The sequence below is a fragment of the Micropterus dolomieu genome, linkage group LG10, assembly GCF_021292245.1.
Source record: "Micropterus dolomieu isolate WLL.071019.BEF.003 ecotype Adirondacks linkage group LG10, ASM2129224v1, whole genome shotgun sequence".
Taxonomy (NCBI): Eukaryota; Metazoa; Chordata; class Actinopteri; order Centrarchiformes; family Centrarchidae; genus Micropterus; species Micropterus dolomieu.
In genome coordinates, this window is record NC_060159.1 from 13867367 (window position 1) to 13893935 (window position 26569).

At 40.1% G+C, this 26569-nt stretch overlaps 3 protein-coding genes and 1 long non-coding RNA gene across 9 annotated transcripts; 1 reads left to right on the top strand and 3 right to left on the bottom strand.

Annotated features, from left to right (window-relative positions):
- Positions 1-3251: 3251 nt before the first annotated feature.
- LOC123978061 lies at positions 3252-8323 on the bottom strand. Of its 2 annotated transcripts, XR_006826854.1 has the most exons (3): positions 8092-8323; positions 5873-7944; positions 3252-3489 (listed from the first exon to the last, which is right to left on the bottom strand). It is a non-coding gene; the product is annotated as an uncharacterized LOC123978061 (long non-coding RNA). The 2 variants fall into 2 exon arrangements; XR_006826855.1 differs by lacking the exon at positions 3252-3489 and having other exon boundaries at positions 5825-7944.
- zc3h14 (zinc finger CCCH-type containing 14) lies at positions 4856-10009 on the top strand. Of its 5 annotated transcripts, none has more exons than XM_046061176.1 (17): positions 4856-5013; positions 5353-5395; positions 5484-5598; positions 5760-5800; positions 5919-6090; positions 6184-6508; positions 6675-6838; positions 7020-7120; positions 7202-7360; positions 7561-7638; positions 7801-7957; positions 8097-8299; positions 8402-8540; positions 8657-8796; positions 8952-9034; positions 9444-9550; positions 9809-10009. In XM_046061176.1, exons 1-17 carry the CDS (start codon positions 4978-4980, stop codon positions 9810-9812), a joined length of 2067 nt encoding a protein of 688 aa, XP_045917132.1. In that variant the 5' UTR covers positions 4856-4977; the 3' UTR covers positions 9813-10009. The 5 variants fall into 5 exon arrangements, with proteins under 5 accessions (XP_045917132.1, XP_045917134.1, XP_045917135.1 ...); XM_046061178.1 differs by having other exon boundaries at positions 8955-9034; XM_046061179.1 differs by having other exon boundaries at positions 6678-6838.
- A 2491-nt stretch (positions 10010-12500) lies between these two features.
- Positions 12501-16039, bottom strand: eif2b2 (eukaryotic translation initiation factor 2B, subunit 2 beta). The gene is made up of 8 exons (XM_046060711.1): positions 15764-16039; positions 14597-14717; positions 13683-13834; positions 13402-13565; positions 13184-13279; positions 12968-13105; positions 12821-12887; positions 12501-12696 (listed from the first exon to the last, which is right to left on the bottom strand). Exons 1-8 carry the CDS (start codon positions 15933-15935, stop codon positions 12539-12541), a joined length of 1068 nt encoding a protein of 355 aa, XP_045916667.1. The 5' UTR covers positions 15936-16039; the 3' UTR covers positions 12501-12538.
- Positions 16040-18869: 2830 nt separating this feature from the next.
- tmed10 (transmembrane p24 trafficking protein 10) lies at positions 18870-25037 on the bottom strand. Its single transcript, XM_046060407.1, has 5 exons — positions 24813-25037; positions 23207-23327; positions 22711-22784; positions 20782-20908; positions 18870-20333 (listed from the first exon to the last, which is right to left on the bottom strand). Exons 1-5 carry the CDS (start codon positions 24987-24989, stop codon positions 20212-20214), a joined length of 621 nt encoding a protein of 206 aa, XP_045916363.1. The 5' UTR covers positions 24990-25037; the 3' UTR covers positions 18870-20211.
- Between the last annotated feature and the right edge of the window lie 1532 nt (positions 25038-26569).

The following is a 26569-nucleotide window of genomic DNA, read 5'->3' on the forward strand; positions in this document are numbered from 1 at the left end:
AGCTCAGACTGAACAATAGAGATTAACATTGCAATAGTGAGATTAAGAGGTGCTGGTTTCAGAGATTATGTTACCTTTGGACAGAGCCAGGCTGTTTCCTCCTGTTTCCATTCTTTATGTTAAGCTAACCTGCTGCTGGTTAGGGTGACAGACATGAGAGTGGTATCAAGCTTCTCATCAGAATCCCAGCAACAAAGTATTTCCCAAAGTGTTAAACTATTCTTTATGTGAAAACTGGTTTTCTCCATGTCCTGAAGTATCCAACGAAGGTTGAGGTCAAGGGCAACTGGACTTGGTTGAAGATACTAGAAGACTGAAATGACTGAGAACCTTCCCAACGTCCTGAAGTATCGAAGTATGAAGTATGTCCTCATATGATCCCCTTATTCTCTGCACTCAGTACAACGATACTAAAGAAGAGACAATGTGGATTTGTTCTAAACAACCAGCTCACATCTATTGTAGAAGCTACCAAAACATACCCAGTCTGTGTGGGTGGTTAGTGTGTTTAAAAAATAGGAAGAAGGTTCATACAGACAGAAACAAAACATTCAGTCCTCACACATGATGATGCTCTCTTGAGGGCCAATTAATAATAAAATTTCACTTATCACAAAGTTCGCATATCACAGAGTGAAGTCCAGAGTTCACAAAGTTCCTTAAAGTAACACTTTCCAGGTTGTATAATTCCCTAAATATGCTGTTAAATACAAAATCAAACCTTGACCTGCACTCCTACACAACACAAAGACTGATATTTGAAAATGTTTCCAGCTGTGTAACCCTGACTCATCCAGACTCCGTGTTGGAGGGCCTGCAGTAGCCCACCAGCTGTAAATCTTAGTGGGCTTTCACTTCCTTGCCTGATTAATGAGTGAAAGCTTCAGCGCTGTGAACGTCGTGAATCAAAACAGAGTTAACCCTTTAGCATCTGGGTGTAGTCAAATCTTGTCCTCAGTCAACCTTTTGGGATTTCCTGACTTAACAAAATTTTCACGGGAAAATAGGTACTGTTGCACACTTGGCTGATGCAACCAAGCTTTGACACTTTTAACTGATTTGCATGTAGCACACTATAACTTCCACGGGAGCTTTTCTAACATCACATCTCTCTCACTATCTCAAGTGTTTGTGCACAAAATCTGGGCTGTTGTTCCTCTGTGTGACTATGCAGTCTTCCTTTCTGTGTTTGTATCTGTGTGCAATAGAAAAGTGCGATTGTGTGCTGACACGCAGCTGCAGCAGCTTCATTCATACAGGTGTCATTTTGTGCAGGAAAGCCTATATTAGGTTTCTGAACACTGTCAGAACAGGTGCAATGAATTATCTTCCTGTGCACGTCTTTGTTACAGCTTTTTTTTGCATTCAAATGCCTTTCCATCCTTTCTTTTACCTCTTTTCAGCCTCAAGGCAGGATCTTGATTTATCCAAACCGTAACGTGACACTAAAAGAGTATTACTTTCCTTCATGATGGACAGGTTTCAGAGAGAGCAGAGAGCAGCACTTCCCTGCATTGCTGGGTCAAAGGACTGTGGCTGAACTGTCGTCATCACAGCACATGTGGTTGAAGAATTCGCAGAAGTTTATCAGCTGATTCACAACTGATGCCTCTGAGCTTATGATAGCATTTCAAAGAAAAGGGAAGTAGACTTACCACAGTCCCCTGTGTAGGTGCCGGAGGAGACCAATGCCAGCCACAGGATAGCGGATTTGTGGTCACATACACACACTACAGATGGTGACTGAATGCACTTGCAGTTGGAATTAACATAAACATTCTCAGAAGTGTTTTTCATATCGCACTCTTATATAGTACTACTGCTATGTTGGCAGAATTTCCATGCAAATGCGATACGTGTCACCTGGAACATTTCAAATGCTTCATCACCAACAACCTTAATATAAACAAAAGTACAGAGACTTTTTTCATATTTAAAAAACAACTAGTAATAACCATAATAATATGCTGCCAGGAGTGCTTTGTCACTCAAAATATGAAATGGTCTTTGAAGGGTTCACATATCAGGCCATCAGATAAAGCTGTTTTGCTTTTGTTGTTATATGTGCAGTTGATGTGCCAAATGTCCATTGTCAATTTTATGCCTCTGCATTGAGTATGGGGCTAGAGCTAGGATATATTTATCCTAGCTTAGCATAAAGACTGGAAGCAGGGGGAAACAGCTCACTCTGTCCAAAGTTCAAAAATACACCTTCCAACACCTCTCAAACCCACCAATTAACATGCTGCAACTTGTTCATTTAATCTGTACGCACACAGTGTTGTAAAAATGACTAATGTGGTGTAACCATATCTAGACAAATAACAGATTATCCAGTTGCCCAGCACTTCTGTGCAGCGTTTTAAGCTATAGGGTTGCAAAATGCTGTTGTTGAGCTATAGGCTTACACAATGTCTACACAGCCCACCTAGTGAAATCAGAACATTAGCAGAGCAGCAGCAGCAGCAGCTTCAGTCCTATGTCCTATGTCAGTGTCTACACAAGATGTGTTCAGGCTCAATATTGCATGTAGGTCACCTGTGTTTTAGCAGTGCTCAGACTCCAACACACAATCACTGTAGTGACACTGCAGTTAAATGGAAAAAAAGCATAAAGCATAAAAATACGCTTTGAGTTGCAGATGTAAAGTGCAAACCAAGTGAAACATGAGCAGTTTTGCAGCCTTTATAGACAGCTGAACTTATTAACGTGTATCTTTTCCTTCACACACATGAGAAACAACTGAAAAGCAGCTGAGACGCCTCCTGTGTAGACGAGCTTTAAAGTAGAAGTCTCTACAGGCACAACAGTAGCAAACATGGCAACCTCACGGTGGTGACAACGATAACTCTAGGAGGCTGCCAGCAGTCACTGTTACACAGTATGCACCTGGATTGCGCTGTACCAAAACCACACAGTACCGGGTCAGGGTTTCTATTCAAGGTTCTCTTTTATTCCGATAAATAGGAAAGGCCGCCCTCTTCACACCCTCAAATGAATCCAGTCCTGCTTCCCCTTGAAAATATATGGAAATCACAGTAAGTTGTGCTATGTCTGAAAAATTACTGAAGTGACCATTAGGCTTCAGAACATGTGCATAGTTTCCCAGTGGCTCACTTGGTTGAAACACAGTGCCCATCACTTTAAAGACACTTTTTGGTAAAAAAATAAATAAATAAAAGGTATGACAATAGTGAAAATTTTAGGCTACTGGTAGTAATAATAATGATAATAATCATTTCTACAGAAGGAATGCTAAGAAATGTCTGTGCAGGTTCTTGTATGACAGGCACAACATGAAGTGTCATTTGTGAAAAAAAGACGAAGTTGATTTTTTTCTAAACATTACACTATTTGTGCCTCAGCACTGATGGTGTGAACAAAGCCAACAGAGAAACGTGAGCAGACAGCGGTGGTTGAGAGTGTGTGTGACGCTTGTCTAGACGGTGAGCAAGATCCTTCCCGTCATTGTTGGTTGGCATTGAGGGGCTGCAAAACAGGAAATAATATTTGAGAGAAAACATAGCTAAGAACATTCGAAAGTCTAACCACACATAAAAAATAACAAAATGGAGTATTTGAACGTTAATAAAAATGTTATTATAATTCTAACACAAAGCGCCTGCACCCTCTGAATGGCTTTTATGTCCCATTAAAAACTGTGGATATTGTCCAAGATGAGGTGCAACATCTATGATTATGTCAGTTTAAGATAATTAAGACCAATATAGAAACTTTAGTCCTTTAGGTCTGTATTTTGTTCACCAATCTGTTTCAAACTATTGGAGCAAGTCTTCAGGTCTTCAGCCATGGGGGCAGTCAAAGGGGTGTCTGTTTAATGGTCTCAAACGCCATCTTGTGGATATAGCATTCAGGTTTGAAATAGTCATGTTTTTACTCTGCCCATGAAAAAAATGACAAAGAATCAGAAATGTAATTAAATTTTCTGTTTCTGTTCATGACGAAACATGGCCTCCGGATTCTCAACATATTCACATTGAGTGTGTTATCACTGCACAGTACAATTATTAATAGGGCCTACAATGAAACGATCGCTTTTGAGTTCGATAGTCCTATCTTTGTTTTACCATAATTATGAGAAATCATTTCCTCATTAGGGTAAGTCTTATTTTACCTACACCATTTTTGCACAGATATGCTCAAGCGTTATTTGCCAAATATGCAAAGTGTTGCTCTTTGCTGTTGTAGCCAACCACTTTACTTTAATGCCACTTTGAATACCAGCTGACCTACCTCTTCGAACAGATATCATCTTCCACAAAATATACTATCTACTGCATTAGTTTTATTGTGTGTTGTATATTTATGTGTGTAAACATGTTGTAGCTACTGCACGACGAGAATCTGTTCTCAACCGGCCTGCCTGGTTAAATAAAGGCAAAATAAAGCAGAACACACAACACATAGAAATCAGACACAAAATACCACCTTCATACATACAACCTTGTTATTGAGACCTGATTTGTATTAAGGGACACACAGCAGCAACAGATTTACAATACTGAGGGCTGGATGCTGTCTGATGCCCTTATTTTAACTTCACTTGTTAATGACAATCTCTTCTGCATTGCCCATCCAGTTTTCTGTTTTTCCATTGTATTCTGTGGATCTTGATATAGCTTGTCTGCCTCTTTAGGGGGATGGTTTAAATCAACAAAAATGTTGATTGTGAGGTGTGTGTGTGTGTGTATGACAGAAACGCTACATTTTTAACTGAGTTACTGTAATGCTGATAGTCTGCATGACCCTAAGCCTTCCCTTAGCGATATTTTAGTATTAAAAAATTGAGCCAATAAACATAAAACCGCTCTACGGTTTTGGTCTTTGGTTTGTCCCTGTTCGGCTACCCTCGTCGGTCACGTGATCATACATGATATTTGTCCCTGTTGGTTAGCAGTGAAGCTGGAAAAACAATCGCTTTTTTATAATACATTTTAAGAGAACGCAACGATAAACATGGAGATAGGAACAGAGATCAGCAAGAAAATAAGAGTGGGTATCGTTATGGGCTGAATATAAATTATTTTCTCCGGCCTGGTTACGGGTAGTGTAGCATAGGCGTTGCTAGCTAGCATTAGCTTGCTAGCGTAATTTGTCAGTCGGACAGAATGGGAACGAGGTTTTTATTTACAAGGCCGAGGAATGGGCAGGTCTACAGGCTACAGACGTCTAGCAGCTTTTTATTTGATTTTAAACAAACTTCTGTAGTAGCTATACGTAGTGCCACGTTGTCGTTGTTGGTAAATTTATATCAGTGCAGCCAGGATGCTGATCATTATTTGTTTAGCTAGATAATATAACCTGTAACGTTACTGTACTGGTCTGTTTCAGGCTGCCATCAAGGGCAAGCTTCAAGAGCTGGGTGCCTATATTGGTAAGTGAATAAAATACATATTGTGGTGTGCTTGGTACTCCCATCAAACATTACACGCTGTTTGTGTTTCCTCTCTTTTCTGCTTTAGACGAAGAACTTCCTGACTATATTATGGTGATGGTAGCGAACAAGAAAACCTCCCAACAGATGGCTGATGATCTCTCCCTTTTTCTTGGAAACAACACTATCAAATTCACAGCCTGGTACGATCAAAGCAATAACTGTATTTTTCCTGTCTCATAAAAATGTCCATATTTTTTTCTTCTAACATGCAAAAGGAACACACGCTCTCTATGCTTAACAGTTATTTTCCACACCACCCAATTTGTTTTTGCCATAACATGGGTTTGTTGACTGATTTCAGGCTACATGGTGTCCTTGAGAAGTTAAGAACTGTTGCAGTCGGTAAGTCAGACTATGTTGAATGCATTCAAAATTTTCCACACTTTTTTATTTTGCTAAAAGCATGTATGGGACCTGTAGTTTCAGTGTCTCAGACATGCTCTTCTTCCACTTGTTACAGAGCCTGCATCCCTCAAACATCAGCTGCAGTCCGACAGTGGTGCTGTGGCTTCGAAGAGCCGGTCATCTGTAAGCGAAGACAGCAGAGCAGATGAGTTAAAGGTGCTGACAGTGTCCAGTTCACGCTCTGATAGGACTGAAGCTCGTGTGTCCAGTTCAGCTCATGAAAGCAGGTGCCTAATGCGAAACATGCTGACATTCACTATTTAAAGATCATATGCCAGACCCTGCAAATGTAAAAACACGTGTATACCTCTGTTCGTTAGCAGAAGAGGCGCCTTGGAGAAGAGTTCCTCTCGACTTACCTCCACTGTTAAGCCCCTCATGGAGCTGCTCCCCTTAGAGGCTGTCATTGACATCAAACCGGAGATGGATGACGACCTCATCGCTGAGGACCACTTAGAAATAGGCACAAACCATGGTCGAACACGCCGCACAGCTAATAGACCCACCGCTGAAATCTACAGACCGGCTCAGAGCAAGTTTACATCAGTAAGCTCTGCGGATACATGTCGACCCACAGAAGGATCCTCTCACACTAGGCAGCAGGACAGCAGAAACAGCAGATCCTCCAGGACTGGGTCCAGTAAGGTACAGTGATTCCGCGAGAGCACACTTGGTCCTCTTTTCAAAGAAGGATCATTTTTCAGGACTTGCTTCAGACACAGGACTACACAAATGATCTTTCTGTTGACAACGTGTCAGGCGGGTGTAATTAAGGATCCCTTAATAATAATGTTCTGCTGTCTTTGTTCAGCAGGAGGAGTTGTCACGGAAGCGTAAGGCGCCCGTAGCGAGTTCAGTGGTGCGAGTGAACCGAGCGGCAGACGAAGACAGCGATGACGTGGAAGAGGAGGATCCAGGCTATGGAGGCAGAGGCCTGTCAAGTAGAGTGTCCCTACCCTCCAAACCAGAACGCAAGTCAGTGTCAACAACTCATGATATTTTGGAACATCATGTGGTCAAGCCAGGATTGTAATTCACTGTTAAAAATTATGTAGCAAATGTGATTGGATTCAGTTAAAATCCTAATGTGACCCCTGTCTTTCTTCTTAAATTACCAGACTGGGCTTTAATGTTACAGTGGTTTCTATCGTTTCAGACCTACTCTCCCTCCAGGCAAGCAAGCAAACCGGAATCTGATACTGAAGGCCATCTCTGAGGCCCAGGACTCAATCACCAAAACTACAGCCTACCCCACAAGTATGTTTTAACGTGTTACCATGAACATCTCAATTGTTGTTGCTGTTTTCACTTTCTTACCTTGACCGCTCGGCCCTCCAGTACCACAGAGGCAGACTGTTCCTGTGGCACCTCGTACTCGCTTGGCCAGCAGCGAAGAGATGACTGCAGCCATCCAGCTGGTCCAGGACCACCTCCACAGCCTGGCCCCTAGGGTTCAGACCTACACCTCCACAGAGCTACCTCCCACCAGAACACCTGGTATGTGAATTACTACATCAAACAGAATGGTTTTTTTTCCTGAGCACTACTTTCAACACGCTGCTATCCAAAGGCCAGAATCACATTTAACATTCTTACTGTTCAGTGAGCTAAACTAATCTAAAAAAATGTTCACTATTTAAACTCCAGTGAATAAGAAATTGTTGTTTTTTGTTTTTGATGTTACATTTTCCTCCCAGCTCCAGTGAGATCTTTAGCTTCACGCCTCCAGTTGGACTTACCAGAGAGCAACGATGGAGCCGAGCAGAGTGACTATGGTGAGTCTTTTTTGCTACAATAAAAGTTTCATCCCACAAATGTGTACTTGACTTAAAACATTTAAAGTAATTACTAATAATGAGTATCCCAGAAGCTGTCTGATTTATTGTCTTCAGCGATGCATTACCCTGGGATGTGTCCATTTTGTGATGTACCTGTAGGCGTTGAGGTCGCTGCAGGCAGTGAGGCAAAGCCATTTGATACCCGCTCCTTCATAGTGAGTCGATCGCAACTGCAAGAACCTCCAGCCAGAAGCCAGCAGCGCCCTCAGGTCAAAGAGGAAGTCCAGCCTGCTTTGCCACGCACTGTCCAGGCCAGGTACACACACACACACACACACACATAATGTGAGTATGCTGTGTCAGATCTGTCCAATATACATAAACGTAAGTGTGTGCCAATGTGGATTTGGTGTTTTATTTTCTCCTTTTCGGCTCTGTGGATTTTCTCACACTAGTAAGGAGAGGGGCGACTCTGCCAGCCCCAAGTTCATTGTGACATTAGATGGGGTACCGAGCCCTCTGGGGAATCTTGCGGACTGTGAGATGGAGCTGGATGACGTGAGACCACCCTCAAAGGTCACAGAGGCGACCGTACACGCCAACAGGGAGCCCAAAGTCAGTGTTCTTCACAGACTACAGGGAGGAATCACATCTGAAGGTGCGGGGTCTCGTCAGAGTTCTTCTTTACTGTAATATGGGATAACACAAATAATAATGTCATTTAGTCATATCCCTTAACATTCTGTCCTCTGTTTGACAGATGATGTGATGGAGGTTGAGATGGCGGAGGAGGGTGCGGTCCCTGTAAAGAAACCAAAGGTGATGGAGCGCTGCAAGTTCTGGCCGGTCTGCAAAAGTGGAGATGAGTGCGCATACCATCACCCTACAACACAGTGCAAGTGAGTATTTATGTTGATAAACCGAAGAAATGATGATGGAGCATTTATCGCTCAGCACTCACCAAATCAGTATTCACAATGTTGTTTGTTTTTTTTCGCATTTTGCTTTTCTGAAGAACTTTTCCCAGCTGCAAGTTTGGGGATAAATGCCTTTTTGTCCATCCGAATTGCAAATATGACGCCAGATGTACCAAGCCAGACTGTCCCTTCACTCATGTCAGCCGCAGAAGCACAGTTGGTCCTCTTCCCAGGCCAGGTACTCTCTCATCACCCCCAAAACACAGTCTTCTATACCAACGTCGCAGCATTGTCATTTTTGATCAACATCACAGTAAAGCAGATCTTTATTTTTTTGCAGTTGTCTAGTTTGTTAAGGGGGTGCATCTCTAACTTCACTTTTTCTGTTCTCAGCAGTGCAGCCAGTCCAAACAGCTAGCGTGTGTCGGTTCTTCCCAGAATGCAAGAAGATGGACTGCCCGTTCTATCATCCCAAGGTAAAACATTCAGAGTAGTGTAGCTATTCCACTGCTACTACAAAGTGTAGCTGTGGAGCTTTGATTCTGTAATTGTAATTTTAATGCATATACAGATGGGTGACAAATTGGTACAGATATAATGTTTGAGTGTGTGGCAGTTCAAAATCTTCCATAGGTGTGAAACTGGGTTGAGATCCGATGACTGTAAAAGCTTTTAGCATTTTATTCACGTCATTTTTATACCAGCGAAACCTTTGAGCCAGAAGTACATGGAAGCATCTGCATTGGATATGTCCCTCCACTCTTTTATTCAGGTTTTTCCTTCTAATTTGTACCCCCCGTCTGTAGGATTAGGTTCAGTGGACATTGTGCACAAGCCCTAAAGTGCCGTCTGACTTTTCTAAATGTTGTTCCTCTCCATCTATAGCCATGTCGCTTCGCTGCGCAGTGTAAACGGGCCGGATGTACCTTCTACCACCCAACCACAGCTGTGCCTCCCAGACACGCCCTGAAGTGGACAAAAGTGCAGAGCAGGTGAACAGATGAACAGACTTTAAATCAAAGAATCTCCTGCATAACAGAATCTCAACTAATGTGTGAGGGGCTTTCACCCAATAAAACATTTAATAAATTTTTAAATAAAAGCAGTGATTTATAGTAATGCCAATATATTTATCCGATCTCCTAATTACAATGTATTATAATGACATACTATAGTTGGAACACGGCTTATACAGAAATGCAGTCATATTTTTCCACCTACTAAAGGCTGTCTGTCTTTCTCTTTCACAGCTAATAAAGTCCAGGGAGCCTGACAGAAGTCTGATTATGTTAACTTGTGGAGCTGGGGAAGATGTTCTGTGTATATGGGTTTTCATTTCATGTTTTATTTTAATTAATTGTTGTTTGGATTTGTTTTTAAGAGTGAAGTGTTTTGTAACATGAACATGTTTTCGCTGAAGCTCTCTGAATATTAAAATACTCCACATTGTACTTAATGTTTTATCTCATCATTATATATCCTATATATTCATTCTATGTATATTGTTTGTGGTTACTGATATTATTTCCAATTTTAACTCAATTTCTATATTCCTGTCACAAATAACTGGGGACAAGGTCAGCCAGTCCTAGTTGAGAAGAATGTCCTTTTGAGAAGAAAGCAAAAGACATTCTTCTTACCTACATTACAAAGAAGTAGGCTACTTATAACATATATGTTAACATATATAACAGATATGTTAAAATAAAAACATCTGTATGTTCTGGTTAATTTACAAATTCGCTTGTGTACCAGGCAGTCTGGATGGAAAAAGATTTTCTTGCATGATTCTTTTTTGTATCCACAGAAGTGAAATAAGTCGCTTTGGATAAAAGCGTCAGCTAGGCTAAATAAATGTAATGTAGGTACAGTTGTAGTTCAGTCTATGGTTCAAAGGTAGATCAGGACTTCACATACAGACAGTAGATGCAATAAAATAGACTTTGTCAGGGAAATCAGCCTTTGCTGCTGCACTTTTAGTTTCCGCCGCTGCCTCGTGCTCCGTGATGACGTCATGTTAGTCCACGTCAAATGTCCTGTGAGGGCGTGCGAACGCCGCCGGGTGCGGTGGCGCGCGCCTGTAATCCAAGTTACCGGGAGGCTGAGGCTGGCGGATCGTTTGAGCTCAGGAGCTCTGAGCTGCAGCGGACTATGCCGATCGGGTGTCCGCGCTAAGTTCGGTATCGATATGGTGCTCCTGGGGGAGCCCGGGACCACCAGGTCGTCTAAGGAGGGGTGCACCGGCCCAGGTCGGAAACGGAGCAGGTCAAAGCCCCCGTGCCGCTCAGTAGTGGGATCGCGCCCCTGAATAGACGCTGTAGTGCAGCCTGAGTGATACAGCGGGACCCAGTCTTTTACACTCATCCATAAACTGCTGTCACAGCACACACTCGCAAACATTTTATCTGTTCATCACTGCTGCTTCATCTTCTTGTTCCATCAAAAACCTCCACAAACCTGCTGCTCTGCTTGTTCTACACCGCCTCCACCTGGAGGACACCTGCAAAATACTTCGCACGATGTCCTGCAGGTGGCAGCAAACTAAAACTACAAACATTTAACAGCTTCCTGTTGAATCACTCATGAACACTATTCCATCTTTATCAATGTTTTCGTGGTGATAGTTTCGTTCTAGAGAAAGTGCAGTAACTGTTCAAACTAAGGAAACACACACAGAGACACATGTGGACCTCCACAAAACTTTTAGATTCTTTGCTCCAACAAGTATCTGCAGGGTTCTTGTGTGTGATTATGGTGTGAAAAACAGTTTGAGGTGTTTCTGATCTGTTGTCTGAATCCACTGACAGATGATTTAACATTAATGAACTTCCATCCATGTCTTTGGCTCTGTTCTTCTACACATGTGCTGTTTTCAGTGTAAAGTGTTTTACTCAAACATGAAGCTAAATGACATTAGGCTACCTCATGGATATTCATTCATTTCTCTTAGGGGGAAATAGGCCTAACTGTTAAAAAGAAAGTCTGTGTAGGAAAGACAAGACATTGAAGATTTCTTCTGGCATGGTCCAGGTCTTTTTAACACCGGAGTCTCCCGTCCTGCTGCCTTGACTCTGTATATGTTCACAACAGTGTCAAAATGCCACAGGTGATTGTCACTTCGTGTCACTTCTTCCCACACAGTGAGAATGCGGAATGTTTGACCGTTTAAAAGGGTAAAATATTTTCCACAGAGGTTCAATATCATGTGGGCCACACTGTATGGATTAAGCTGCAGACATGGTAAGTAAACAGCTCTTTAAAATGACTGAGTAGAAAATAAAATGAAGGTAAACTGGCTTTAGGGGGGCTGACATGAGGTCCATACAAGGGAAATGCTTCAACATCTGTGTTTTCTACAGGCTTTTCTTTTTTTGTCAGTTGTCTGTTCAAAAGGGCAAAAACTCCACAGACCCATCCTGATAACTGAACTCTACCTTCACAATAGTGATAAAATCTAACCGGGTGATCCATAAACTGCTGTCACAACACACACAAACATTTTATCTGTATGTCACACAGCAGGTTCATCACTACTGCTGCTGCTTCTTGTTCCATTAAAAACCTCCACAAACCTGCTGCTCTGCTTGTTCTACACCGCCTCCTCCAGGAGGACACCTGCAACTACATCAACACACTGACAACTTACTTTTGACATGAAACATTATTCAGCCATGAACTTGCCAATCGGGGATAATGAGAGTTTTTTTCACCCTTTTTATGTGGAATAAAGTTATAACTTGCATTTAGCTGTCAGTCTATTCTTCCTACACTATTAATGATGCTGGGACACATTTCACATGGAGTCTGTTTTTCACAAACTGTAATAACATGGCCTGTTTTATTCCCCCCCTTCAACATTTAGATACTGATGTGGGAATAGATGAAAATAATTTAACATTGTGCAAAACTTTTGTGAAGAAGTGACACAAATGACACAGCATGAACCCTTTAATTAAATTTATTAATTACACTGGTTAAAGTCAAAGTTCGTGGTCTTCTGGGTGGTAAAGTTCGCTCATCAGTCGGTAGATGTATGACGGTGCATGTCCTCCGATGTTAGAGATGAACAATGTGATGATCTCAGGTGGGACATAGTCAAACACCGGACAGTGTACATTGACCTTTGAGAGAATCTCACCTGAAATACAAATATTAAAAAAATGAACTTTAGGATATTATATTAATCTCCAAAAGAGGAAAATTTATTTATTTATTTAAGTCTTAAAAGTGGATATTCAAAAGATGAAGCTTTAGCTGGTTACCTTCAGTGAAAGGAAGCACCTCGTGTGGAGAGACGAACTTATGGAAGGTGTCTTCTTCATTTGGGAACTAAAGACACAAAATAGTTTCATCATCATTTGTTTTCAGCAGAAATTATAGAAACCTGGCAGACTAGACAGACTTCTCACCTGAGGCGAGAGCTTGAACATGGGAGCACAAACAATCAGAGGTGTCGAGTGGTGCTTGGCTGCAAGGGCCAGAGTGTGTGTCCCATTGACGGCCCTCAGCCCTCCGTTCGCCAGAACTGTCTGCGTACCAATGATGACCTGAAGAGAGATCCCCACACAGGTTAAATCATATGCTCTGACAAGACGGGCTTCAAAGTCTCCTGTGGTGCCAAATACCTTATTAACACGAGACATGACCGCAAATATGGCGGCATCTGCAATAACGGTTGTTTCGATGCCAGCTGTTGAAAGACTGGTTGCCATCTCATGTCCCTATTGGGAGGTGAACAAATAAGATTATAACAAACCTTTTATCTCAGTCACTCCCAAGTTTTCTTTTTCCTACATGAACTTTTCATTTTAAATGTCTTGCATCTTTGATGGGTTTGAGCTACCTGGCAGAAAGGAGCACACTCGGCCACAATGACGTGGAACTTGCGTTTGCGTGCGGCGTCTTTGAGGAAAGCCTCCACGGTGCGAGAGCGGCCAATAGTCATGATGACCTCATTAGAGTGAATGTGCTCCAGGGCCTGCATTGCAATGTTATCAGTTGTTCCCTCTGAAAAAAAGAAATGTAACAGAATAAATACAGACTTTGCTTCAGTTTGATTAATGAACATCTAATAACAGCTACTGGATAAATGATGCTTGTTAAAAATAATTTTTCAAAACGTACCCAGTTCAGTGAGCAACTCATTGATGGCCTCGATGACGTTCGCTTTGAGGGCAGCGAAATGCTGTCTGAAGTTCTCCTCGCTGAGTCCTCCAGAGGTCAGCAGCTTGTGGAGGGATTCCTGCTGGTCCGTCTCTTCACTGCTACCTCGAGATCTGCAGAAAAGAACAGAGCAAATAAGCTCATAGAAAGAGGAAGAGTGCAAAGCTATTTTTGTGGAAACACTACATTCATTTTCACAGACATTGTATAATTTAAGAAGGAAATTTACCCCAAACAAACAAAACGAGTACAACAGCAAATAAACATATACAGAACAGACATGAAAGGGAGGAACCAGGGAAAGATAAGAGTACGTTTTTTGCCATTACACTTTATTTTGTGAATCTTCATTTTCCTAATAAAGTTTCTAGTTATAAATTAATAAAGATTGAATATTTACTTGGGTTTAAATAGTATATGCGGTCTTCCTTATAATTAGTACCAAAATATATAATTATAATTATATCCAGGAAACGTGCTCCCTAATTATTAAAAATGTTTGCATATATTGCTGGGTTTTCTTTTTCAATGGTTCAAACAAGACTTAACTTTATTAAATTTACTCTTATGAAAATGGAAATGATCAGGTTAATAATGTTCAAATATGAAATAAAACCCAGAAAGGATGTAATAAATAATAAAAAGCACAAGCTTCAGGCAAAATATAATGGACACTGCTTTGATCGTATAGCTGCTTTCGATGAAGCTATAAAAGGTGACGTATGACTTTCCAGTATACACACCTGCTATGTGCAATAAATCCAGATCAGCATTCATAATATTCAATGGCAATGTGAGTGTGTATAATCAATAAACTTAATCTTTAACATTTCCTGTGCAGTGACTGGTTTCAACAGTCCCTAAGGCCTCCTCACCTGGCATATTCCTCTCTGATGATCTTCAGCACCCGTCTGATCATGTTACCAACAGTGGTCTCTGACGGCTGGGCGGTAGTCATCCTCCTCCCCTCATTCCGGATTATTTCCATCAGATCGCCTGAAACAAAACATTTGAGTGGAAATAGGATTTCTTTATATGTTGAAGATTGTGACAAACTGAACCTCAATCTACTATCCTTGCTGTTTTCAATCATGTCCTCCTTCTCCTTTCTTTTCTATGAATAGAGTGTGCAACATTTTGGTGTTACATTTATATTTGTACCATTTGCTGCATACCACCGATACACCTTTCTGTACAGGTTTACTAATTGCTTTTAATTAATAATAAAGAAGCACTTCATAGTGCCCTTCCTTTGTATTTTCATTCACATGTGTTGCAGTCAGTTGGCAGTTTTACTTTGTTCCTCCATTTATTCTACACATATTTAAACATAGAGATAGAGAGAGCTGCATCTATTAATCGATAAGTTGTCAACTATTAAATTAATTGCCAACTATTATCATCATTTATTAATTGGTTTGGGTAATGTTCCGTAGAAAAAAGTAAAAATTATTTTATTTCAGCTTCATAAATGTGAATATTTTCTGGTAAATACAGAGTAAACTGACAGTAACTGAATATATTTGGGTTGTGGAGAAAACAAGACATTTGAGAATGTCACCTTCAGCTTTGGAAGATACTGATTGTAATTTTTAAACATTTTCTGACATTTTATAGACCAAACAACTAATCGATTAATTAAGAAAATTATGTATACATTGTATAATGCACATCTTGTATGAATAGATTTATTTTACTATGCACTTAACAGTGTATTGGGCACAAAAACATTGAGTTTCCCCTCTGGGGATTAAATAAAGTATATCTTCATCTAAAGCTCTATTTTGTCTCATCTTATCTTATTTGAGTGACCTGTCTCATACAGAAAACAAAACTAAGTCTACTTGCTCCCTCAAAGCCTTTATTAGAAGCTCGTTCTCTTGAACAACACAGTCTGACAGCAGCTGCACCATTCGAGTCCATGTTGTTCAGCTACAGTGACAGCTTTCACATTAGCTGTCTGCACTACTGTAATGTCTATGACATATGAGTTAAACTCATAGGTTAAAATGTAAATAGAGAAACAGAGTAGCATGAAGCACCTGCGCTGCTCCACCGTGCCTGGGCTGTGATTCTGCGGAGCAGGGCTGTCGTCTCTCGGGCTGTCTCCGCCGAGCCCCGCAGCGGTCCCGTCCCGGTCCCTCCACGCTTCAGGTCGGACAGAAACGCTTCGATTCTCTCCGTCAGGTCTGTTTCTTTGTCTGGACCCGGCATAGCTGTTATAAAAACCACTTGCTGTTACACTAAAACGTAGGCTACTTTTTCTAGCATGAGAATGTTTTGACGAGGAAATGGTTCAGGAGTTCATCCGGGTCATTATGACTACCCTCTCATTTGATTGGTCGACCACTTCACGAGCTATTGCATCAAGTTTGCGGCAGTTAAACAAACAACTGGAGACTTGACCGTAACGCGGCGGCCAATCAGATCAAGATACCGGTGTAATGTCAAATTCTGTCTCCCCTTCATAATCGGTCCCTTTTGCTAGATGCCCGGAAATCGCCTGGAAAATAATGTTTATCTTTCACTTAACCTCATTTAATTCAAGTAATTTAATTTAAAAATATTTTTTTAATTATTGTATTTTTTTATTGCAGTTTTATGTATGGTGTGACATTTTGAATGGAAAAGTCACAGAATAAAGTGCTTATTTTATTTTGTCCCAAGTGTGACTGGTAGGTGTTTCATATTGAAGGCAAAAGAAACACAACATTTGATTGAAATACTTTTTAATTTATTTACTTACTTGAATGAGTTATTCAGAAATCAGTAGGTAAACAACTTACAGGTATAATGTAAACTCATTGTAAATAGTACAGTATCATAGAACTACAGAATGAAGATTTGATATCTGCTTAGCATCTGGATGTTAGCATACTGCCATTAGCATTGAGCACAAAGCACCACTGTACCTGATGTACAGCCTCACATAGTTGCTAGCACAGCTGTAGACTAAACAGCTTATGAATTAAGGGTGATTGGGGCAAATTGGACAGTATAACTAAGTTGATTTTCTCACCTGATGAGGGAAAATTACATTCCCTTACTGGTCTGACATCATATAGGTGGGCATCAAACAGAAAGGTGACGCTGCAAAGCATGAGGTGTGGAAAACTACATAAACTTTAGCTAGTTTTCAAAGTTAATATATTGCACAACCATTTAATGTAAATATGATGCACGAATGCAACAAAATCAGTAAAAAAATATGTTACTATCATGTTTTTATTTTGTCTGATTTTGGGTGATTGAGACAGTGCTAATGAAGAAAATGCAAGAGAGCAGGGGTTTTCACAGTCAGAGAATGAGGGCCTCCCCTTAAGCAAAGCTTGGAAAAAGCCCCCCATCCCCCAGTTTACTTGATGATTATGTTATTGGATGCCATAGACACTCAACAATTGAGCCAAGATAGCCTAATATTGCTGTTTGACGTAAATTCAGACTACACCAACTACATTAAAAAAAAGGTCTAAACCTAAGGCATTTATTACACTGAATAAAATTATTAACGCAACACTTGCTGTCTGATCAGCATCTTGATATGCCACACCTGTGAGGTGGATGGATTATCTCAGCAAAGGAGAAGTGCTCACTAACACAGATTTTGACAGATTTGTGAACAATATTTGAGAGAAATAGGCCTTTATTGTACTTAGTGTCTTAGATCTTTGAGTTCAGCTCAAGATGAATGGGGGCACAAACAAGTGTTGCGTTTATAATTTTGTTCAGTGTAGTTTCTGACTCTTATGAAGTGGGGAAAAGCAGTCCCCCACAACTACTGTATCTCTGAACTTTGTCCAAATCACACACATAGGCTATGATCTTGTTTTGATAACTAATGTAATATTATTCCACTTCCATTCACTAAGCCTTGCCTAAAACTGTTTAGAGCCCCCGTGGGGAGGTCCAGCTCACACTTTGAAAACCTCTGCAATAGAGAACCATCGTGTGTGCTCTGTATTTCATAATGATGAACAGGAAAAGGACAATTTGCACGTGAAACTATATAAAAGTATGAATAAAATTGTGCAATAAATGTGCTTACACTAGCTTAAATCAATGATAAAACGTGTCCCAATCATCCAAATGTTACCAAAAAGAAAGGTTTGTGGTCAGTTTACAAGTTATTCCATGTCTCCTTGGAATATTATATAACCTTCTTCCCTCCTTAAATGGATAGGTAACACCTTCAGCATTACAGAAATGTATCATGTGTAAGGCTTCACCCTAGATTCACCCTACATGTAGGCTGGTTAAGGGTTTTCTGTCATTGGCACTTTTTTCCATTTTTTGTATCAAAAATTTCCTGTTTGTGACGTTTCAAACTTTCATATGGGTGTGAAAGGAAACTAGCTGTTTTGATGTTTTGGTGCACAGTCCCATGGCAGCGAGATCTTATTATCCAATCAGTGACAGACAATGAAATGAAGAGGATGTCATGGGTGGAAAAACAGCCTTGGAATATACCTGATTTCTCCTCAAAGCCCAGGACAATACTGCGTGGGATCTAAAATATGCCTCAATATGATTCTTGCAGTTTTATCAAATTAATGACTCTGGAAACCAAACTAATCTGACAGAAATCATTAGCATGGTAACTAACATAATACCTCGTTATTTTATTGTCCCGCTAGTCACGATTTCAACAAAGCAACATGGATAGCATTTTATTTCAAAAAGAATATAGGAATTTTCAAATGTTGTGGAGCTTTGATGATTTACGAGGGCTACAGAGAGCCCCTGAACTGTGACGCTCTGAATGCTTTTGGTTGTTTGGGAGGGAGGTGTGCTCAACTTCTCTTCACATCTGGCTCTTGTTAAAAGCATTTTCCAAATAAATGTAATGACTTCATCCTGTCTTCAAAGCGCACCAACGACGTGAACAGTCATGTGACTATTTACACTGAAACAGGTAAAAGACAAAACAAGTTGATCACGAATTACACATTATGAACATTGTAGAAACAAGTACATTTATAGTCCGAAAATATGACATTTAAATGCTAGTTTGTCTGTTTCAGCGTAGCACTCGCGATACTGTGATATTACAGCTGATGTGCGGGTCGGTAAAATGCTAAAACATAAAAATAAATAAATCGAAAACCGCCTTTTAGACCTCATAAGAGAGTTAGACTACATCACAGCTAATGTAAATCCATCCAATATTTTATTGAATAAAAGCCCAACACAAATTTACAAAATTTATCAGTCAACATAAAAATCATTGGTTGCGCACAGTGCGCATATCCATTGTTAAAAATGTATCCATGGCAGATGCCTCAATTAATCCCTGTCAAAACCAATATGAAGATTTGCAACCACCCACATTCTCATGTAACCCAAGCCTCACAAGTATTTCTAAAGAAAAGAAGCACACTGGATGGATCTGCAAGTACTGTAATTAGGAAGTGATATTTTGAAAATTACAAAAGGACAATTAAATTTGCCAGTGTGTAAAGAAAAAGGGGCATATGACTGAAAGGAAACTTCAGAATAGCCTATTGTACATTTCCCGTCAAAACCTCCAACTCCCTGCACTCTGAGAAGAGAAACTAAACTTGCACATGTAAATATGAATTGTATCATAGAAGTCAGGTGGTTAAATTACTTGTAGCCATATGCATATAGTATAATGCTGCAAATTCCTTCTTAAAAATGACATGGTTTTTGGTTTCTGGATACTTTTAACTGGTGACAAGAGAAAGTTGGTGTGTTCCAAAAAAACAAACAAAAAAAACCAAAACAAAAAAAAAAACCTACAACGTGCAAGAGCTCATAGAAGTGACCTAATTTATAACTAAGAATATTACTCTGACAACGCACGATCCCCCCTCCCAAATAATAAACCTGTAGAAGCAACTAAATAGCATTTACAATATGAAAAACTAAAGACACGGTTAAATTTAGCTACCAAACAAGTATGCAAATTAAGTGACACAGAAGTTCAGTGGTTGCCAATTTTCTTATCAAAGTAACAACAAACCACTTTTTTTCTCCCCCAAATAGCATTCACTTGATCAAAGGGCACCAAGGATCTAGTTTGCTTGGCATGGCAAAGAATGTGTACATCAACAGAAGGGCAAAAAGACATTCGTTCATGGCACATCCATTCAAACTGAGCTCAAACATCACTGTTCAACTGATTGAAGGAACAAGTTCTTATTCAGTAAGCTGCAACACTCAAAAGACAGACAGAAATGTGAAGTACCATGGAGACATAATTCACTAATACGGTGACATATGCCTCCCATGTCTCACAGCGCATTTCTCCCTACAGCACTTTTCATATTTCAAACCACTAAATAAGCAGGTGAATCATTTTTCAGAGGACAACCTTGGTACTCTCTCTTACAGCTGTGAAAACTAGAATTTGAGCCCCTCAACCCCACTTGTTGTTGTTTGCTGAAGCTAGTCCAAGGAGGGTGGATGTTGGGATGCGTTGGCTGACTGGCAGACAGCTTCCCCCGAGGTAAGGAGCTAGGGGGCTGCTCTACTCGATCAGCTTCTTTGCCTTGAAGAAGCGCCGCAAGTAGAAGACCTGCCATGTAGCCAGCCCAATGAGACAGCACATGGAGAATATGCTGAAGTACAGCACACGTGTGTTGGTGGACTCTGGAGAGTGGTGAAAAAAGGAGGGGTAAATGTTATTGGTCAGGGAAAGTGTAATACTTTTTGTTCATACAATTAACTAACCAACCAAAGTGAAAACTTATTAATTCAGGAAATCAAAACTCTGCCAAAGCTTGGCAGAGGCTGTACTCTTTATTAATCTTGTGTTAACTCATACTACAAATTTTAAATTGGCCTTTCTGCACAGCCAGAACCTGTGACTTCTCTGCTCACACTGAAGGCAAGGCATCAAGACCCTCAAACTGTATCAAACCTGATTTTAAAACTAGTTGGGGGTGGCGAATTCGTAGTAAATCAGGCTTCATCAATTCAGTGTCTGCCCTGCTAAAGGAACTAAATAAGCATGTACGTTCATTTAGAGAGGTAACAATTATAGTTCAACCAATTGTCCTTTCTCTGTAGTCACGTGGTCAATGACTTGTTTTCTTACCATTGGTGTCACGCATCTCCTCCTCTCTCTTCTTCATGTAAGCAAAATCATTGACGATTGACTCCGACAGGTCCTCCAGTCGCCTCAGCTCGACCTCGAGAGGCTTCAGCTTCTCTACCTTGGCAATCTGGAGGGACAAAACAGAAGTTACTAAAACCACCGTTTGAAAATAATGAGAAGCCAATGGTGGGAGGCATTAATGACTTTCAGCAGTGTCATTATGTATTTTGTCCAGCAGGTGTCACTCTTGAGCTGTATGTGTTTAAAGAAAAGTGCTGTATTTATTAGTCTTGTTCGTTCAGGCTGGTGAGAAAGCTGCCATTTGAACTCTGGTGTGAACTGACCAGCTGCACCACCTAAAAAGGGACAGTCTTCATCTTTAACAAACTCCAGGATAATGTGATAACAAATGTCTGACGTGTACACATTTAACAAATTCACGAAATTTATCTGAGGATTGTGGCAACCATTGTCCCACACGTTGTGGTTCAGGACACTTCCTTTCCTTCAGTATATCTATCAGTTTGTTATTATATACAATGGAAATATTGTTGCAGCAGTCTCAACTAATAATGCTTACAACAACTATTTCTGCAATGTGCCGTCAGCCACAAAACTGAACTCTGGTCTGTGCAGTGATGATGATGCAAGATACCAAAACTGCCCAACGTTACCTGTCTGCCCCTGTGACTTATGTTTGCAACTGTTGGTTCGATTCTAAAAAGTCTGTGTGAACCCGAAATGGACAAAAACCAAATAGCAATAATGCCACCGTTGTTCCCTTTGGTCTGGACCAAATAACCAAACTGTACATTGAACTGGTTTGGGCAGCAGCCCCAGACAGACATCTGCCCATTAGGAACAGAGAATAAAGAAACACTTGATAGTACCGCTTCCATCTGCCAAGTACACATTCTCAAATATTGTGCAAGAGACAGGGACTTCATCCAGCATATTTACCAAATACCAGTACATCATCTACTGAACAGCTTGCTCATTTGTTAAGTAACACACCCATCTAAGTAGGTGAATTCATGTGCAATTTAAGATCCACCCAGCTGCCCACAGACCGGCACGCCCACTTGAGCTCTCCCCTGAACATCCACCTACACACTCCCTTCAGCAGAACAGTACGTCATGTTTGTGAAGCATGTGTGGGAAGGGAGGTGATTCTCAGCTCGCAGGGTTTTATCCCTTATGAAGTGTTACCTGAGGGAGCCACAGTGCCAAGTGCTATCCATACTCACAAGGAATACAAAGTAATGTAAATGATGATGCAAAACATGACCCTATATAGGAGAATACTGAATGATGTGGAGGCAACGAACCACCTCCGCTGACGTCTCTCTATTTTCTGTACTTGGACACGATGACGCCTTTATCATGTTTTGACAATGGATACTTGGCAGTGCCACTAATACCGCACAAGGCATCTACATGGGTACATAACAGTAAATAAGGTAGTTAGTAATCTGATCTGCTTGTTTCAACGTTGGGCAACAGTTTCAGGGAAAGGATTGTATGTCGGTTTCATCTCTTGAATCTGAACTCACTTTATTTCTACGGTAGTTTGATAAATGAGAACCTTCATCCTGACTAGGGCTATACTTCCAGATTTAACCAAGTTGCAATTTTCCAAAGGTCCAAAACCAACTTCTCAAAAGAGAACTAAAGTTTAGACTGTATTTAGGACATTTTGGTGCCCTCTAACCTTTTACCAGGCTCAGGAGTGCAGGCAGTTGGATTCAAATGAACCTCTGGCTTTCTAATTTTTCAAACCAGAATATTTAATATATGTAGTGAAATCCTGGGTGCAAGACCAATAACCCACATCCACTGACCTACTCTACAAGCTGCAGACAGACTTATCTGCAGTGTCTGTCTTCACTCTACAAAAGTAAGCAGACATTTCAGACTCCCAACACTTACCTCTTCATAGTTTTTGGCCTCCACTCCGTGCTTCATGTCAAGATTGACCAGCTGGTCAGGCACTCTTCCAGTCCCTGATTTAAAAAAAAAAGAATAAAGAAAAGAAGAGATTTTAGCATCATATCAAATAAGCTGAATAAAACTGTCTTTTCTGAAGAACTACTGTGCAAATATAACACAAGACGTGTGGTTCATTTCCATAAATTCACATCTCTAATCTCATAACAATCTATTCATATCACAACAACGGAAATATCACCAAACCATGTCACACATTTTATTTCTTAACAAAGTGGAGAAAAATGTTCATCAAAACTCAGATCTTTGATCTTCCTCAATGATAAAGACATAAACTAATTGTATGTGTGGGTTGATAACAGCTGTAGCATACTCTTTACTCTGTCAGTGAAAGAAATAATGACATGCATTGGTGTTGAAATAAATTATAATTTTGTGCTTGTGTGAGCTGCCTGGTTTTGGGAGTTAACACACTTACCCATGGGTGATTTGCTCTCAAAGCACACCTCAAACATGTCATAGTCCTCTGTGGTGAATGCAAACTTTCCTTTTGTTGCATCTTCCTTGGAGTAAAGAGTGTGACTGGAGGAATCTGTGATCTACAAAGTTAAAGACAATAATGATATAAATATTAAATGCATTTCTAAAATCAGGGCTTGGCGATATGGCCAAAAATGTTAGGATAAAAATGTCATATCAATCGTGATCAATAATTAACACGATAAATGTAAAATCATTATTTCTTTCAAGTTTAAGGGCTGATTTTTGCTCCTGAGTGAAAGTTCTACAAACCAGATGGTTAATTAAAGCTGCGGTAGAACTTTCAAAACAATGATAAAATCTTCTTTTTTTTCAAAAAATAAAATTAAGTAAAATATTTTTTCAGTCCCTTTTCCTTAACAAAATAAACATCTTAATAGAACATTTAAGTTCTAATTAATTTGTGATTTAAATGAATTAAATCAAAAATTTATTAAACATCTGTTATATTGTTATTGAGGAAAATTATATCGAGATAATTATCATAATTGTTTTATTTCCCAGGCCTATTCTGAACCCATTGACCAATTGACAAAAGTTTGTAATTAATTTAGTAAGTCTATCAACTTCTTTATTAAGAAGAAAAAAGTCTCTGGTTCCAGCATCTCAGGATGCTGAGGATTTCCTGCGCTTCTCCCTTTTAAACGATGGTAAGGTGAAGTTGTTTGAATAAAACAAGCTATTTAAAGATTTCAGCTTGGGCTGTGGGAAACTGTGTTGGGCATTTAAATAATTTTTGTCATTCTAAAGATTTAATTATTAATTGATAAAATAATAAACATATTATACGAACTAAAAAAGCTACTTGCAGCCCCAATTGAATGCATTAAAATAAGTATAAAATTTTAATTAAAACTAATAATTCCCTCTTTAATGCAGCACCAGCTAAGCATTAATGTTGGCAGCTGTTAATACATGGAGACTGTTTCACAAACCCTTATTAGGAAAATGGTTAATATGGATACAATGGGTTAATAACAATATTCAATAAGGATAGAAGGCCCTGTATGTTGTATGGAGGCGATCTTTAGACCGCATTTATTAAAATAATTGTACACACAAGCTGTTTACGTGTATATTAAGTGGCTAATGTGCTAACGTCGCTAGCTTGTGGCTGCCAGTTGAATGGACGGTAAGACTGACGTGTAACAGCAGCAGAACCGAGCCGATGACACAGATGGGATTATTTCAAGCTTCATAAAACACAATCATTGTGAAATAAACACCGGTAATCGTCGATACAATGTGCGTTCATCAGTGTCAGAGTAATCTGAGGTTTTGCCAAAATGCATCTTTAACGATAATGTTAGCACGCACTGACGTTAGCTAGCTAATTGGCTACTAAAACCAGGAAGACGAGTTTTTCGGGGCCTACGTTAGCCACAATGCTAACAACAGCTGAAACAGATTTCAGCCACCGACTATTCAGATTATCTTCAACATAAGATAAAGTTTCCACTTGTACCTGCTAGCGAATTTAAAAACAGACAGAAGAATGAGGCCTCAACACACACTGGTTACGTTAACTGCAGGTCTGTGCTCACCTTCAGATTAGTTTTGGTGTTCGCCTGTTCGCTTATTTCATACTCCCCCGTAACGAGGACGTCTTTGTGGATCTCCTCTCGTAAACACTTTCTTGAGTTGACCGGTAAAAAGAAAGAAATGGAAAATACAGATTCAATAAGAACCGGTAACAGCAGTAGCGCAGCGAGTCGAGCCATGGCTACCCTCAACCGACCAACCAGCCCGTGCCAGCAGCCAACCAGCTTAACACCGAGTTCCAACTCACACAGCCGGCCTGACTGAAGCCTCCAGCGCCGCCGCCGACCTGGAGGAAGAACTACGCCTCGTTTAGCGACCCTTCTTCCGTGAGCTTATGGTGAGGTCAACGTGTGTGTGCATGTGCATGGCCGGATAAACCTGTATGTATGGAGTCAGATCAGCCTCAGAATTAATTCATGCACACAGAAGGATTCACAAATGCATTTCAGGATTTATACAGAAATGACTCTACACAAAAATATTTATAGTTGTGTGGGCCTAAACCAGGGTGGCATGGTGGTGTGGTGGTTAGCGCTGTCGCCTCTCAGCAAGAAGATCTTTAGTACAAACTTTGGTCATCCCAGGCCTTTCTGTGAGAAGATAATTGCAACATTTGAACTGTTACTAATAAGACTGAAATAGTTACTAGTAACTAATAAATAAGCACTAGTATCTGAATAATAGACACTAGTAAAATGGAAATGGTTACTAGTAACTATTCAAATAGTTACTAATGAATAGGTACTATACTATCTAAACTAGTAACTAATGGAATAGTTACTAACTAAAAATTAAGTACTACTATCTAATCAAATAGGCCATTACTAGTAAAACGGGAATAGTTACTAGTAGTTAATGGAATAGTCACTAGTAACTAAAAATTAAGTAGCCTACTCGTATCTAATCAATTGTTACAAGTAAAACGGGAATAGTTACTAGTATCAAATAAATAAGTACTAGTAGATTTTAAATAGCAACTAGTAAGTTTTGTTAAAACGGCTTGCCCCACAGGGGACTAACTAAACTGCAGATGTTTGAACATTAGAGACATACTGTGACATAGTGATAATAGTTGAGGATGGAAGCTCTTTAACTACAACGGAACCTTCATCAGCATCTCACTGTCTTCATGAGCAAATAGAGCTGGCTCAAGTGTAGCCTAATCACTTGATGTGCGCTTTTATGTTAGTGGTGAGGTGGGACTCCATTACGTGGCTGGGCTGCTGGAACATCTAGCCGAAGTCTTCAAGTCGTAAATCACTTACCACAAACAAGTTGACACGTTCTACACCCTAAATAGTAAGCCACCGCCTGTTTATCCTGTTGCCTGGGAAGAGATATAGAAGAGATATAGAAGTTTCTGCTGCCGCACCACCAGATTGCAGAGCAGCTTTCCCCCCAAGCTATCAGACACTTAAGCTCAAATTCATCCTTAGCACCTCTCCATTGAATAGTTTATTTCTGTTTACCATTTTTATAATTGCTTCTATATAAATGTATATTGTCTGCTATGTAGCAGAAGGGAGTTACAATCTCAATTTCACTATCTAACCTGTTATATTGTGACAAAATAAATCTACCTACCTACCTAAAGACAAGACCCAGAGAGGAAAACTGAAGTGGCGCATGACACATGCAACATCTGTGAGGAACACTACATTAGTGCAACTTGAAGGACAGGGGTTAATGGATGATCAAGCAGGACGTTCACATCCAATGCCAGATACGTATTTGAACAGAGACATCCCCAGACATACAG

What these genes read in the sequence shown, in the direction of transcription:
- zc3h14 (XM_046061176.1), top strand. Translation starts at nt 4,978, where the DNA reads ATGGAGATAGGAACAGAGATCAGCAAGAAAATAAGA. An exon ending in AGATCAGCAAGAAAATAAGA is followed by an intron (nt 5,014 to 5,352) that starts GTGGGTATCGTT and finishes GGTCTGTTTCAG; the next exon opens with GCTGCCATCAAGGGCAAGCT. An exon ending in ACTATCAAATTCACAGCCTG is followed by an intron (nt 5,599 to 5,759) that starts GTACGATCAAAG and finishes GACTGATTTCAG; the next exon opens with GCTACATGGTGTCCTTGAGA.
- eif2b2 (XM_046060711.1), bottom strand. Translation starts at nt 15,935, where the DNA reads ATGCCGGGTCCAGACAAAGAAACAGACCTGACGGAGAGAATCGAAGCG. An exon ending in GGCACGGTGGAGCAGCGCAG is followed by an intron (nt 14,718 to 15,763) that starts GTGCTTCATGCT and finishes GTTTTGTTTCAG; the next exon opens with GCGATCTGATGGAAATAATC. An exon ending in ATCAGAGAGGAATATGCCAG is followed by an intron (nt 13,835 to 14,596) that starts GTGAGGAGGCCT and finishes TCTTTTCTGCAG; the next exon opens with ATCTCGAGGTAGCAGTGAAG.
- tmed10 (XM_046060407.1), bottom strand. Translation starts at nt 24,989, where the DNA reads ATGGCTCGACTCGCTGCGCTACTGCTGTTACCGGTTCTTATTGAATCT. An exon ending in TGAGAGCAAATCACCCATGG is followed by an intron (nt 22,785 to 23,206) that starts GTAAGTGTGTTA and finishes TTTTTAAATCAG; the next exon opens with GGACTGGAAGAGTGCCTGAC. An exon ending in AGGCCAAAAACTATGAAGAG is followed by an intron (nt 20,909 to 22,710) that starts GTAAGTGTTGGG and finishes TTGTCCCTCCAG; the next exon opens with ATTGCCAAGGTAGAGAAGCT.